Genomic DNA, 13505 nt, shown 5'->3' on the forward strand with positions numbered 1-13505 from the left:
CCTTGCCAACCTTTCCAGCTTTGTAAGTCTTACTTCTTTTAAAGTGTTTTTAATAATTGAGCAGTACTGTTAATAGCCTAGCCAGCTTTGCTAGCCCTTGAATAGTTAAAATCTTAATAAGTAAACCGCATCAGGTGGGTTTCTCTGCTTATCACCTTCCTGAAGCACAATGAGGCTTTTTAGCTATTTAGGGAGTTTTAAATCTTTTGTATTAGGTTTATAGCTGGCCCGTGGCACGACAGCCAACTCAGACATAATTCTAAATGGATGTTTCCAAGTGGAAACTTGGAATGTGAATTCAAATGACCTTACCTCTTTTTATTATTATTCTTTCCTGTATGCATTTTTCAGCTTTCTCATTCTTAATTCCTTCAGTACTTATTACTGCAATAAGCCTTAATCCTGTATACTTGTACACCCCAAGCGTGGGAGCCATAAATACTTCTGCAGTCTCTCCAGGGCAAATCAGCTGTAATTAGATCTCCCATTGCCTCACAGAAAAAAAAAAAAAAAAAAAGAGAAAAGGAAGGAAAAGCACATTCCAGCTGAAGACAATTCTTCATCTGTGTCCATGTGTTTGTGCCCCTGCTGCCCTCAAATAACGCTCTGTCCCTTTGCTCTCCTCCAGGCAGAGTTCTCCGAGCTGAACCTGGCTGCTTACGTCACAGGCGGCTGCATGGTGGACATGCAGGTCATGAGGAACGGCACCAAGGTGGTAAGGTGAGGAGCACAAGCTTGTCTTGAAAATCGGGCTTTCTGGAGCAATGTTTGGGCAAGCAGGATGACCTCAGGGTCTGACCGGTATCTGAACTAGGGCAGCACAGTCCTGATGAATTCAAGATTTCCTGAAAGCAGTGGAAAGACTGACCTGACTCTGGTGGTTTTGTATCAGGTCTCGGTTGCACATTATGCCGTACAGTCATTGTTTCCAGTTGAGACCCTTCATGTAACCACAAATGCCTCCTTTTCAATTTCTTTCTAGCCTTAGGTCTCCCAATAAAAGGGAAAATGGATCTTCCTTTCCCTTGGTTTTTCTTTCACAGAATCTTAGAATGGTTTGGGTTGGAAGGGACTTTGAAGATCATCTCGTTCCAACCCCCCTGCCATAGTCAGGGACACCTCCCACTAGACCAGGTTGCTCAGAGCCCCATCCAGCCTGACCTTGAACACCTCCAGAGATGGGACCTCCACAACTTCTCTGGGCCACCTGTTCCAGTGTCTCACCACCCTCCTTCTGTGTCAGCTAACCTTCGCTGTAAACAGTGGCTTGCATTCATTACCCGACCTGTGTTAGGTCCTCATCCAGGTGGACTACCCTTTTAATATCCACGAAGCTTTTCCACAATACTGATCCTCACAGCCTAAGTTGCTCCTAAAATATCACATATTTTTTTTCCCAGAGGTTCTCAATGCTCTGGCCTTGCCCTGTGATATATCTCGGAGGTAACAGCATATCTCTGTTTGATGGGGATTTCTGTCCCTACTAGCCTTACTTCAGAATTGCAGTCATTGCGAGCAGACTCTTTTCCTGAGCACTGCTTCCCAAGTCACGCAGCAAATTCACTTTCCAAAAGCATTGCTCCCCTTCTTTCTGACAGCAGAGTACTTGAAATTTGGAGCTAATGTTAGATGCAACCTTAGTGGTGCTGTATAAAGAGCAGTGTAGGTTGTCACATCTGTGTATGATGGTAAAATGTCTCTGTTTAAGTAGCCCTGATATTACCTTTCACCCTTTTATTCCCAAGCCTACATCTTTGTGAGTTTCTGTCATTACAACCTCTAACTCCACATTTCATCTTTGATACAATTGCTTTTCTTTGTTTGTGTTGAAATCTCATTGCTATTCCAAATCCATTTTTCTAGCCTCCCTACTTCATTCTGTACGATTCTTTTGAGCTTTTTAGTGTATACAGCATCTCCAAGTTTAATATTGTTCACACATTTAATCAACGCTTTTGTCTGTTTGCTTCTAGTTCAGAAATAGAGAGACACATAATATAGCATGCATATTTTTGAAAAGGATTATTAGAACAGCTGAAAACCAGTGATTCTGAGTATGCTGGCCTCAGTTTAATTTCTCAAGATGTCATCTCCAGTCCAAACAGTGCAAAGCAACACTTGTCACTGTCAATTAGCTATGACTGTGGTCCATCAATTTATTTCAGGTCTTGACAGCTCTTAGTACATCCACAAGTCTCCATTCATTCTTTGGTACAATTTCATGAGCCTCTGCTAAAAAAACTTTTAAGGTTGAGTCTGTTACATCCATTTGCTTTCTCTCATCCCAGAAATGTCTGTTTCTCAGTGAAACAAAGCGTATGTCCCACGAACCAGCCGCTGGAGCATCCATCAGACAGTGAGCTGTGCTAATGCGCTCTTGTGTTTGCTTGCTCACGACGCTGGAAGGCTTCCCAAGAACCATTTCCTAGGTTGATCACATCTTCATTTTCCTTCCCGTGCCTTTCCTCCCAAAGCCATTCATACATCTGGCAGAAAGATCTTGCGCTATTGAACTGAAACTGAAGACAAAATTTATTTCACAAGAGTGTCTGGGGCATGGTGTTCATGTTTCTGCTCGCAGTTAATACACAGGTACCCCAGCTAGCTTTTTTGCGTGGATGTTTATATATGAAAATGTATGGTTTTATGAATGGCATTAGTTCAGTTTTTTTGTTTCCGTCTATGCGTGTTTAAGGACGCATGCATTTGTGTGGTGGGAAGTGGATTTGGCAAATACGTACCTGTCTGGATACGCAGTTTATATGGCATGTGTTGTCTATGGTTTGGTATGGTCCTTATAGGCACCAGCCGTTTGGTCACAGCCTGTGCTGATGTGCCCCTGTCCTGCCCAGCTCAGCGAGTTTAAGAGCTCAGGCCAGCCAACTTCCACAGCCACTCCTACCAATACTTTAGAATTTCCAGAAAGAAAAACTCTCCTTCACTTAAGAAGGTGAATTATGGATCGTACTGCTACTGACCTGTGTGTAAACCCCTCAGCCCATCCGCATGGGTGCAGCTGGCTTCCCACTCCCTCCAAGTCCCCCCATCCTGCCTGCAGCCGTGTCCTGCCGGGCCACAGCATTCCTCAGGGTGCTCAACAGGGAGACACCACGCTGGACACCTTTGACTCACATGTGTGCACCAACCCTGCTGCTGATAACATCTTTTTTCCATCACTTATTGGGCCTCTGTTAATTAGTGTGCAAAATATTCAGGCACAAGCCAGAATGTTTCTAGATGGTGAGATATAATACTCGTCATGGTTTTTGAATACTCAAAGTCCTTGGAAATCCCACTGACGAGTTATAGGAAGGAAACACAACAGCATCTTGCCAACAGGCACGTTTGGGATTCCCCCCCTGCAGAAGCCCTGCTTTCTTCATGCTCCAAAGCGAAGCCAACAGAGCGTGGCAGTTAGTCAAAAGAAAGTGGATATACTACAGACCAGTGGATTTTGAATCAATGAAATAATAAAAGTTTATAATAACAACAACAGTAACGTTAATGGTGATGGTAATAGCAATAGTAATAGCAATAGTCATACTAATAATAAAACATCCACTGGGCTATTCTCTCCAGTGTGAAATTATGTTAACTGATACACTATCTAACAATCTATTAACTTATTAAGTTCTGTCTTTTTGCAGCAGGTCTCCTAGTTCTTTCTTTAAACTGGGGACACCCTATTGCACATTTAAATCAAAGCTCTTTGCTGATCCCTTGATCCTTTCTGACACCTTGGAGTTCAGGCATTCTTTTAGACCCTGTGCCAACTGATTTGAGCTGCACCAGGAAAGAATTGTGGTTCTTTTACCTGGAAAGTAAATCCCCTAATAGGAAGGGATAACAGTCCTTGAAGCCCTACACTTAGGACTTGCCTCAGGCAAATTTAAAAAAGAAACGGAGCTTTAGAAGCATTATTGTCAATTAAAAAGAGCAAGGGACTGGAAGTATACAGACCTCCATGACTACTAGTCTGTGTATCTTGAAACAAGTAGCTACAAGTAAGTTAGCAAACAACATTACTGAAGCCAGGCATTACTTTGCTTGCCTGATTTCCTGATTTTTAAAGCAAGGGTGGCTCCCATAATTTAATTTTACAGTAACAAAATTCTGGGTCTCCGCCTCCTCTTTTTTAGCTACCAAGTTCTGCACATCTGTAGGATAGGGTGAGGGATTTGATAGTCTCAGTGAAAAGCGCTACTGGAGTGAGAGAGACTATAATCTGACAAATCTAAAAAACTGCATGTGTTTTTCTGTGCCAGTTCCACCATGGTATGCAATGGCTCCATCGGCCTATGTACCACGTTTTCTTCAGAGTTAGAAGAAAAAGAGCTGGCCATGGAGGATCTTGTGCAGCCTCTAGCAAGCACTTTCCTATTTCAGTGCCCTGTAACATGTGCCCTGACTGAGGACAGTGCAGGGGGATGAGCTGGGCACTGGGAGCAGCGATGGGCTCAGCCTGGGCTGGCGGGGGGGAATCTCCCACGCGTTGGTCCTTGTTACCCCAGCACTTCTTGGGCTAAAATTGGCACCAGTATGGAAAGCAGGAGGTGGCACTTATTCATCCCAAAGCATCCCTCACCAATTTAGACATAGCAATCCCTTCAACAGAGAACTGGAGTAATTTTTGGGTGAGATGGCTGGACTACTAAGCAGTGTGGGGAAAAAAAAAAAAAAAAACAAAAAAAAAAAAAAACAGCATGGGCTGATGCCTGCTTTTAAAACATTTGGATGGATTCTTCATTCTCCTTCCAGTGCATCCACGACTTCCTTTTGCACAGGTCTACACACACACACACACACAGACAGAGTGAACTGTCTGGAGTCTAATTTACCTTAGAAAGCTCTTGGGATGTGTCACCTCTACTGGGGTTAGATGTAAGGAATGGGATTTTCATTTTCACTTGTCTCTGAAAGGCCCTTCATACCAATGTTTCCACAGTGAAAGAGGCCGACGGTGCTGGCACTGCACCCACTCTGAGGTGCATTTATGCTTTCAGGATATTATAAAAGTGTCTTAGTATAAATGAGAATTTGGGCTGTCTCTGCTTCTGACAACACTTAGACTCCCAAACTATGATCTCAGCCTCTACATCAGATTAAATGCAGTCCTGTGTTTGCCTTTTGGGCTTTACAAGCCTTCAGCTATTAATTCCAGTAGATGTGGGAATAGGGCAGGGATATGTTGAAAATCTGGACAGCTTTCTTACATGGGGAATACTAATGTCTCTGGGAGCATTTCAGACTTTTAAGGATGTAAATTAATCATGCACCAGACTGCTCTCGTCTCTTGTCTCCCTGTGGACCTGGCTCGTTTGCCATTGGGGCTGATCATCCATGGGAGAAAGCACATTTTTGTGTGTCTGCATGGGACCTACCACAGTGGTGGCCATACCACTTACAGGGTGCTATGCAGACTCACTGTAATACCGCAGTACAGGCGACAGCTGATGGACCAGGAGATGCCCAGGGTCTGACATGGGGAGGAGCCTGCATGGAGCAATGGCCCTGGCAAGTGGGAAGGGGTGACAAAACTGACAGCAAAGCAAAGAGGAGCTGAGCACTGTGGACGAAGCCTTGCTATGGGGAATGATCTCTGCCGTGGAGTGGTGTTTAGTCCTACAGGCCTTGCCTGAATTTGGCTGGTCTGTATAAAAAGGTGCATGTCTCACCCTGCTTGCCCTGGATGATATGCCCTTGTCACTCGCAGCTGGGTTGGAGTCAGTGAATGCTCCGATTCCTCCATACAAGCCCATTCATTCCTTTAATTCGCACTGACTTTCCCGTTGGTTCCAGCTGATTCAGTGCTTCTACTGTACTCTGCGCTCTGACAACAGGATGGCAGACCATTGAATCACCATCCCAGATAGACCAGGAGGCGAAAGTGCTTTATTCCCAAAGCATATTTTCACACTGCAAGCTGCAGTACAATCGCGGCATGAGGAAGCAAATCCTTTCACATGGGAGGAGCAGGGCAGAAACTGGCCAGCCCAGCAGCGGGTGTTTCCTTGCTGTTCAGAGCTTGCAGACCCCCGGAGATGTGTACTCTGGTTAAAAAAGGTCTGCCTGCTCCAGGATGGGAGACTTTGAAGTCCAGTGAGGACACTGTCCGCTGCCCACTGCACTCCTTCCTGCCCCAGCAGCTTCACCCACCCCACAGGGCCATTCACAAGCTGCTCCCTGAAAGAGGCATCTGGGTTTTCTAACCTACAGAGGCCATACTTTCTCGCCACACAGTATCTGCACATTGCTAGGAGATGGATGTTTTCTTGTCTCTCGCGGACTATTCATTCACAAGAGTTGGTGATATCTTGCAGTTTCTCTGCAGGGACAATATCCAGGGAGGTCATGGGAATAGCTGCTGTCCCTGGACACTGATGTAGGACATATTGGTAGGCGGTAGGTCACTTCCTAGCTTCTCATCTTCCAGTGAGCTTGTGTCAAAGAGGAACCCTAGGTTCTGTCTAGTCCTTATCTTTTTTAATTTTACTCTTGATCTAATCTTTTTTAGAATGTATTTTTCTATTTTTTTGTTGCTTCCAAACCAAAATTCTGAAAATTTCTGCAAAGCTACAGATGGGAGAAAAAAAAAATGGGAGAAACCAATTGGGAAAGTTTAGGTTTCTAGAAGCCAGATGGAAAAATATGTTGAACGCGTGGTTCTCCCAAGATTCACGGAATGTGCCACATGATATAGTACAATATGTGCTATGTATTTAACACTGAGCAACATTTGGGCAATATTTTTGTATTGATGGCCTGGCAATCTGCAAATGTAGCGGAGAAGTGTGTATAACAGCATGTAAGCTTTTGAAAGGGCGCTTTAGACAAAACACCAATGTGCCAAATAACCACATCCCTTACCGAAATATCCTGCAGAGACAATGGGCTGGGACAAAGTGTCAAATAAGGTAGACCCTGGCAAGCTGCAGTTAGACATGAAGCCATTTAACACCTCCAGTAAACATTTATAAACTGAAAAATTATTGCCATATGGGGGATGATTTACCATCATCTTTCACTAATATCCCCCCCCTTCACCTGCCTATCCCTGTCCTCTTTTTTTTTTTTTTTTTTTTTTTTTTGAGCAGGAACTAAAAAAGAGAAGTTGGGGTGTGCTTATTTATGTCGTTATTCCCAGTTGCTTCCACCTCAGCTCCTGCTGCTAAACAGCTGCCTGGAGGCCTACTTCTCCCTTTGGGTTTTACTGATCTCCCAGATGAATAATGTCCCCCTTCACCTCCCCAGCAGCTGGCGCCCAGCCGACGTGCAGGCAGGATGCTGACAGTTATTGGGAAAACATTTGGCGTGCAGGCAGCTGCCAGAAAGCAAAAGTCACTCTGAGCAGACCAGGGTGGGGATCATCTCAGAGACTAAACTACTCCCTGGCCCTTTTCTCATTTACAGTAATTCTTTCCAATAAGAAATGTGCTGCCAGGGCCTAGAGCACTCATTAATTAGTTAATCCTGGACTGAATGCAAGAGTGATTAAAAACTGTTGTAGATTGTTTCAGTCTTGATCGGCTTTTATTTTTTTTTTTCCAATCCTGCCTTAATTTGTCTCCTTTCTACGTGGGTTTTTACTAAGGCTTCTTCTAGAGAGAATGGCAAACAGAGAAGTGGAGGGCCAAGTCCTGTTCCACCTGCACTATACTGGTCAAGGTGGATCTTCATTAATGACCATAATGACCCTAATTGGGACAGAGTGCAGCCTCAACAAGCTTGTGGGTGGCAACAAGTTAGAGGGTGGGGAGCAGTAGATATGCCAGAGGGCAGAGCTGCCATTCAGAAGGACCTCAACAACTGGGGAAATGGGCCAACACGAACCTCGTGGAGTTCAATAAGGACAATCACAGAGTCTTGCAGTGAGAGAGGGATAACCCCAGTACTTCTGGGTGGGCAGCTGGAGAGAAAACAGCTCTGCACAAAAGGACCTGGAGGTCCTGTGTTCTCTTGCAGGGAAGAAGCCCTATGGCTCACTGGGCCATATTAGCAAGCATGTAGCTAACGAGACACTATCCACATCTGGAGTGCTGTGTCCAGCTGTGAGCTCCCCAGTACAAAAAAGATATTGCTGAACTGGAACAAGTTGAGTGAAAGGCCACCAAGATCATTGAACTGGACTAAAGGCATCCAAGGAGAGACTGAGAGGTGGCTTTGTTCAGTCTGTACGAGGAGGCTGAGAGGATCCATCTACAGCCATCAGGCAGCTAAGAGGAGGCTGTAAAGAAAATGAAGCCAGACTCTTGTTGAAGGTGTGCAGTGAAAGGAAAAAAAAAAAAAACAAAACAACAAACCAAACACAAGTTGCAGCAGGTGAATTTCTAATTAGATGCAATTTTTTAAAAAATTTCCACAATAAGGGTGGTCAAATATTGAAAGAAGTGCACAGAGATGCTAGGGGATCTTCATACTTGGAAATATTCAAACTTTGGGCGGACAAGACCCTGATCAACCTAATGTCCTTTTAAAGTTAGCCCTGCAATGAGCAGGGTGTTGGGCCAGACAATTTCTAAAGATCTTCTCTGACCTAAATTACTCTATGACTTTATTCTGTGATGTTGGAAAGTATTTGGATCACCTTCTGTAAAAGCTTTGGGTCACAAGCACTTTGAAGGCAAGCTGCTGTTGGCAGGTGTGGTTGTTCCTACTTTGAGGCATCGTCCTGGTCTACATGCTTTTCCTTGTCAAGGTTGATCAGTTTACAAGTAAAATATAAGGCAGGCTTAGAAGACTGCCACAGTACAGTTCACAGAGTGTGTGAGATGCATTTTTATGGCTCGTTGACCACTGGTTTGTGTCTGAGAAGCAAATCAGAGCATCTTCTGGGGTGTCCTCCTCTGCATATAGTGGTACTGGTCTTACTGCAACCATGATTCCTGGTTCCTGCTGCTTTTGCTACACTGATCTCCCCCCACACCCCATGTTTTTCCAAAACCATTCTCTATTACAGTGTCCCAAAAGATCCTGTGCTCCTCTCCTCCAGCCTGGGAAAGCAAGGTCATTCTTTATTCTATGTTGCTTTCTTGTTTCTCCAAAACCAGCTCTGCGTTACCTTATTCATATAAGGAATCATATTCATTCTTTCTTTGAATAACTTCAGCAGGGTTTACTTCTTTCTGTGGACAATATGACATGAGGTTCTGACTGAAATGAGATTTTTTTCTCAGCAATTTTCCCATTTTACTGTGACATCCAACATAACATTAAATCTAACATCACGATAGGTGAAAATGTCGTAGATTTCATATTACTTTTCAGTAATTTAATAACAATACTATTAACACCCAAGTAAAGCAGAAAAAGAACTTGTTCCTATTTGTAAATGCCATTTGCTATTACCTCTCAGGCACCTGAGGCACTGCATAGTTGGAGGGATTATTGCACTTCTCAGGTAGTTGCAGCCACTTATGGCTTGGACTTGTGCCTCAAAAGCTTGCCTGAAGGCTCCATTAATTGCCAGTAATGCAAAGCTTGATGTATCATATTGCTTAATTATGTGCTTTTCTTCCTCTCCATGTCATGCCAAGCAGATAGGAAAGGCTTTGGAAGAGAACTTAGCCAAAATGTGTCGATCACTGGGAAGTGTCAGAAAACTGAATAAAGCCTCCTTGAATAATGGAGGGTAGACAGAACCTGAAGTGAGGGTGTGAGTCTTCAGTGTCCAGGGATGATCTGTTTCTATTGACATGAAGGGTGAAGTGTGGTGTAAGACTGGCACTCTAAGAAAGAGAGCAGGAGAGCCCGTCCTCTTCCCACAGCACAGGCAAAAAGCTCTCCAAACCCATCATGGCGCTAAAGTATAAAGCAGGTGATAATTCTCAGTGGAAGGGAGCATTAAAAGGTATTTTGACAATATAGTCTATTTTCGCGCATTCTTTCTTCATTCCCATGAAGCTTTTTGTGCTTCAGTGGGAAAAGCTGAAGGACCAGCAAGCAAGCCAGAGTTATGGCTGTATGCAGAAATAAGAAAGAGGAAATCTCTTTAAGGCATGAAATCTCCCAGCAGGATTTGCTGTCATCATCTTCTCTACCCCAAAGCAGGCTGGGGACTTGCTTTCTGCAGAGAAATGTTATTGATGATCTTTTCAGAGCTGATCCTCTTCTCATAATTAGAGAAGTTAGACACATGGTCACCAGAACAGCTACTGCTGCTCCTGAGATGTTTAACTTCCATATTTAACATCAGGAATCTCTTAAATTGTTTTATATTCCCTCATTTCCAACAAAACTATTTCCAAGACAGCTAACGATGTCACAGATTTAAGGGTAGATGGGTCCAACCTAAGAAATTATATACTTTAGTCACATCTCTTCCTATTAGGTATTTTGAATCCAGGCTTTATACTTAGGTTTGTCTCTGAAGTATAGTTCTACCACTAAGAGAGAAAGAGACTGCTAAAATGCATTGGAACAAGTTGAAAAAGAGTTAGTTAAATGCAAATAAGCATGCTACACCGCAATATCGGAGTCCAGGCTCAGGACTGGCAGCACTAGCTGCTTCCTAGCCAGACACTTGTCATCACCCGGGGGTGATTGACTCTGGTAATCACTGGCTGATCTCAATTGCCAGGGGGAGAGGTAGGCTGAGCCGCTGCCATGTGCCTTGGCCAGCATCTGGGACAAGGAGGCAACAACTGCAAAGGGAGAAAAGTCACAGGGAGCTGTGGAGGGCTGCTTCATTCTCAGGATGGCCGGTTCAGTCATGCACCGCTCGGAGCAATGAAAGGCTCGTGTGTGGCAGAGGCCATTGCCTGTGGCAACATGAGCTGAAAGGAAAGCACCCTTCCATTCCAGAGGAAAATGAAATCTCACCAGCTATTTCAATCTGAAAATGAAATTTTTCTGGTCTCCTGGATTATTTCTTTTTTAAACAAAGGATGCTTGTATCTCTACGCCACTCTGGGAATGTGTTACGTGCATTTTAGTGGCCTTTATTTTGCCAGTGCTAGGAGCCAAATTCTAAATGAGAACTGAGCTCTTGGGGTCTGAGAAAGGGCTTCTGTAAAAGGGTTGTGGCCAAAGATGGGCTCCAACTTTCTGCTGGAAGCTTCGTTCATCTGGCTATCAGGCTAAGGAACATTCACCACTTCAGGTAGGTGTCTGCCTCGCAGCCCAGGAAGGGCATCGCACCAACATGCAGAGCACAGCTAATTAACACCACGTTTTAAATCTGTGGTTTACTTTTAGTTCCATTTACCTATCCCATCCCCGTGTCCATTAGATGTTTGAATGGGCTCTCCTGTATTCTTTCTGTGACCAAACCCATTCCCATGACCTGTCTTTAGCAGGGATCTAGGTACAGTTTTATTCAAGACTGCTCGTGGTCATCTAAACGCTGGCTGGACAGGTCTAGTGGAGAGGAAAGGCATGTGCCCCCGCCACAGGTCTCCCCGTCCTGGTGAACTCGGGTGCTTAGGACCTCAGCACAGTAGGTGCTACTGAGTTTGGCTCACGCAAAGGTTTTGGCAACGGTGTTTCAAATGTGGGACTTCTGCCTGACCTGTCTGTCTGCCAAGGATTTCAACTTTCTGTCATGGGAGATGCTATTGGGTTGGGCTGAACTAGCAAAGAAAACAGTTACGCTGACAGCTATTCCAAATCCCAGGCTCGCTATGTTAGTTTAAGCTTTACACTCTGAGAATGAGCAGTAGCTTGCAAAAGTAATCTTCTACCAAAAAAAGCAAGAATCCTCATGCGAAGCATTTAGGTTCTTTTCTCTCCAGGTCGCTGGTACCCCCAGTCAGTCAGTCTTCACGCCACCACTCCTCCCATGACTATTAATTTCCCTTTTACCGCCTGCTGTCCTTCCTAGCCCTTCGCCTCGCATTTTGCCACTCGTCTCTGTTTCTCCGTTACAGACATCTCGCAGACTCCAGGGCTCTCCAGCTGATGTTTATTCCTAGCTAGTCCCAGGCCCCGCACTCCTCTGCCTTGTTCTCAGTATCCATGGGAACATCCTCATTGTCCTGTGTCTCAAAACAGGGATTCAGTGTCCACCTTCGCTTTAGAGATTCACTCCTCATCTGCTGCATGAGAGAGTGCCCTGCCTTCCTACACGATGCGGAGTCTGAGAATAGGCTTTTCTACGTTAATTCTGTATTCTTGTGTCCATCCTTTAAGTTGAAAAACTCTTCCTTTGCCAGGATCTGAAAAGACGAGAGCTTTTTTCCTAAACTTTTGGCTGGCAGAAATAAAGCCACTGAAGGCAGTTTCCCAGCCCCTGCTTGTGCCTCCCCCCCTGGACTGGCCATGCTCGTTTGCATGCTTCGACCCCACCACAGCACCACATCCCCACCCCGGGGTGCTGGGGGAGATGTTCAAGGGCAAATACTGACACTTCCTCTGGGGAGACCGGAGCAGTGGTCTGAAACATCACCATGCAGACCTGGTTAGCGCTGTTCCCTAAGTCAAGTCCGGGGAAAGACTTGAGCCATAACAGGGACCATTTTCTTCTTCATACGCTCAGAAAACTGAATGAAGGAGGGATATGCCCAAAGTTTCCGCCCCTCCAGGCACCACAACTGTTTGGTAACTCAGCACAGATATCGAGTCCCGGTCCTAGGAAGCTGATTAATCCTTCCTGAGGACCTGTGCCTGCCTCTGGGGTACTTTCTACATGGCAAGTCCAGCAGAATGGAGCAGCTCAAGCTTTCCAAGATTTGTGTTCATTTGCTGTTTCTCAGCAGGGGGTCACCACTTGCCTCACCCCCATTGACACCAGGGAGGTCCATAAATCAGATGCAGAGTGATAGTGCAGCCCTCCCGATGCTCATTATGCATCTCGCTGTTGGAGAAAAGCACCGCCTTTGGTGCCAAGTACATTAGGGAACATGCCTGGGTTTAAAAATACTCCATGGGAGGGAATCACAACATTTCCAAAGCTTGGCCTCTTGCATCACAAAAGCAGGGCATGCTCCTCGCCATGTCTCGGGCAATAACAAAAGCCCAAGGCCCACAAACAAAATAAACAGCTTTGAAACAACAAAGCCACGCTGGGTTTTGTATACGGTGTTTGTTGCCGCAATCTGGCCCAGAGTCACCATCTCGGATTTCCCTGCCAGAATGATGGAAATATAAATAGGGGCTACAAACCCAAAGTATTTCCAGCTCATACATCCAAAAGATAGAAATTATAGTCTCTTAGCAAGGAAAATGTTCGAGGGTAGTGAGGTAATGGGACCTGGTTACAGAGCTCATTTCTCTGAAAAACTTTAATACAGCATGGAAATTTTTCCAATGTCCTTGATGCAACCTCTGTTGAAGTATAAAATAATCCCCTGTTTCAGTGGAAAAGCCCATTCTATGCCTTCAAGAACGAACTGTTGAGCTCCACTTTGGGAACAGTTTCTTTCCAGCTGCTATTTCCAGAGATTTCTGAATGGCTCCAAAGACACAGCATCAGCAAGGAATGAGATCTGACTGTTTGAAAGATAATCCGTCGCCTGTTGGCTTACCTAGAAAGGGCCTCACTTCTCTGTGCCTTTGCTGAGAGCTGCTGC

The 13505-nt window shown here is 44.9% G+C and overlaps 1 protein-coding gene across 2 annotated transcripts in view; it reads left to right on the forward strand.

Annotated features, from left to right (window-relative positions):
* SYN3 (synapsin III) overlaps positions 1-13505 on the forward strand; it is a gene marked incomplete at its 5' end in the record, with an annotated part of 180153 nt that overhangs the window by 25958 nt on the left and 140690 nt on the right. For both annotated transcript variants that reach the window (XM_082488143.1, XM_082488144.1), the window contains one exon: positions 629-720. In XM_082488143.1, coding sequence (XP_082344269.1) covers positions 629-720 — 92 coding nt within the window. The remainder of the gene's footprint in view (positions 1-628; positions 721-13505) is intronic.

This window comes from Vanellus vanellus (assembly GCF_965231255.1).
Source record: "Vanellus vanellus genome assembly, chromosome: 1".
Lineage (NCBI taxonomy): Eukaryota > Metazoa > Chordata > Aves > Charadriiformes > Charadriidae > Vanellus > Vanellus vanellus.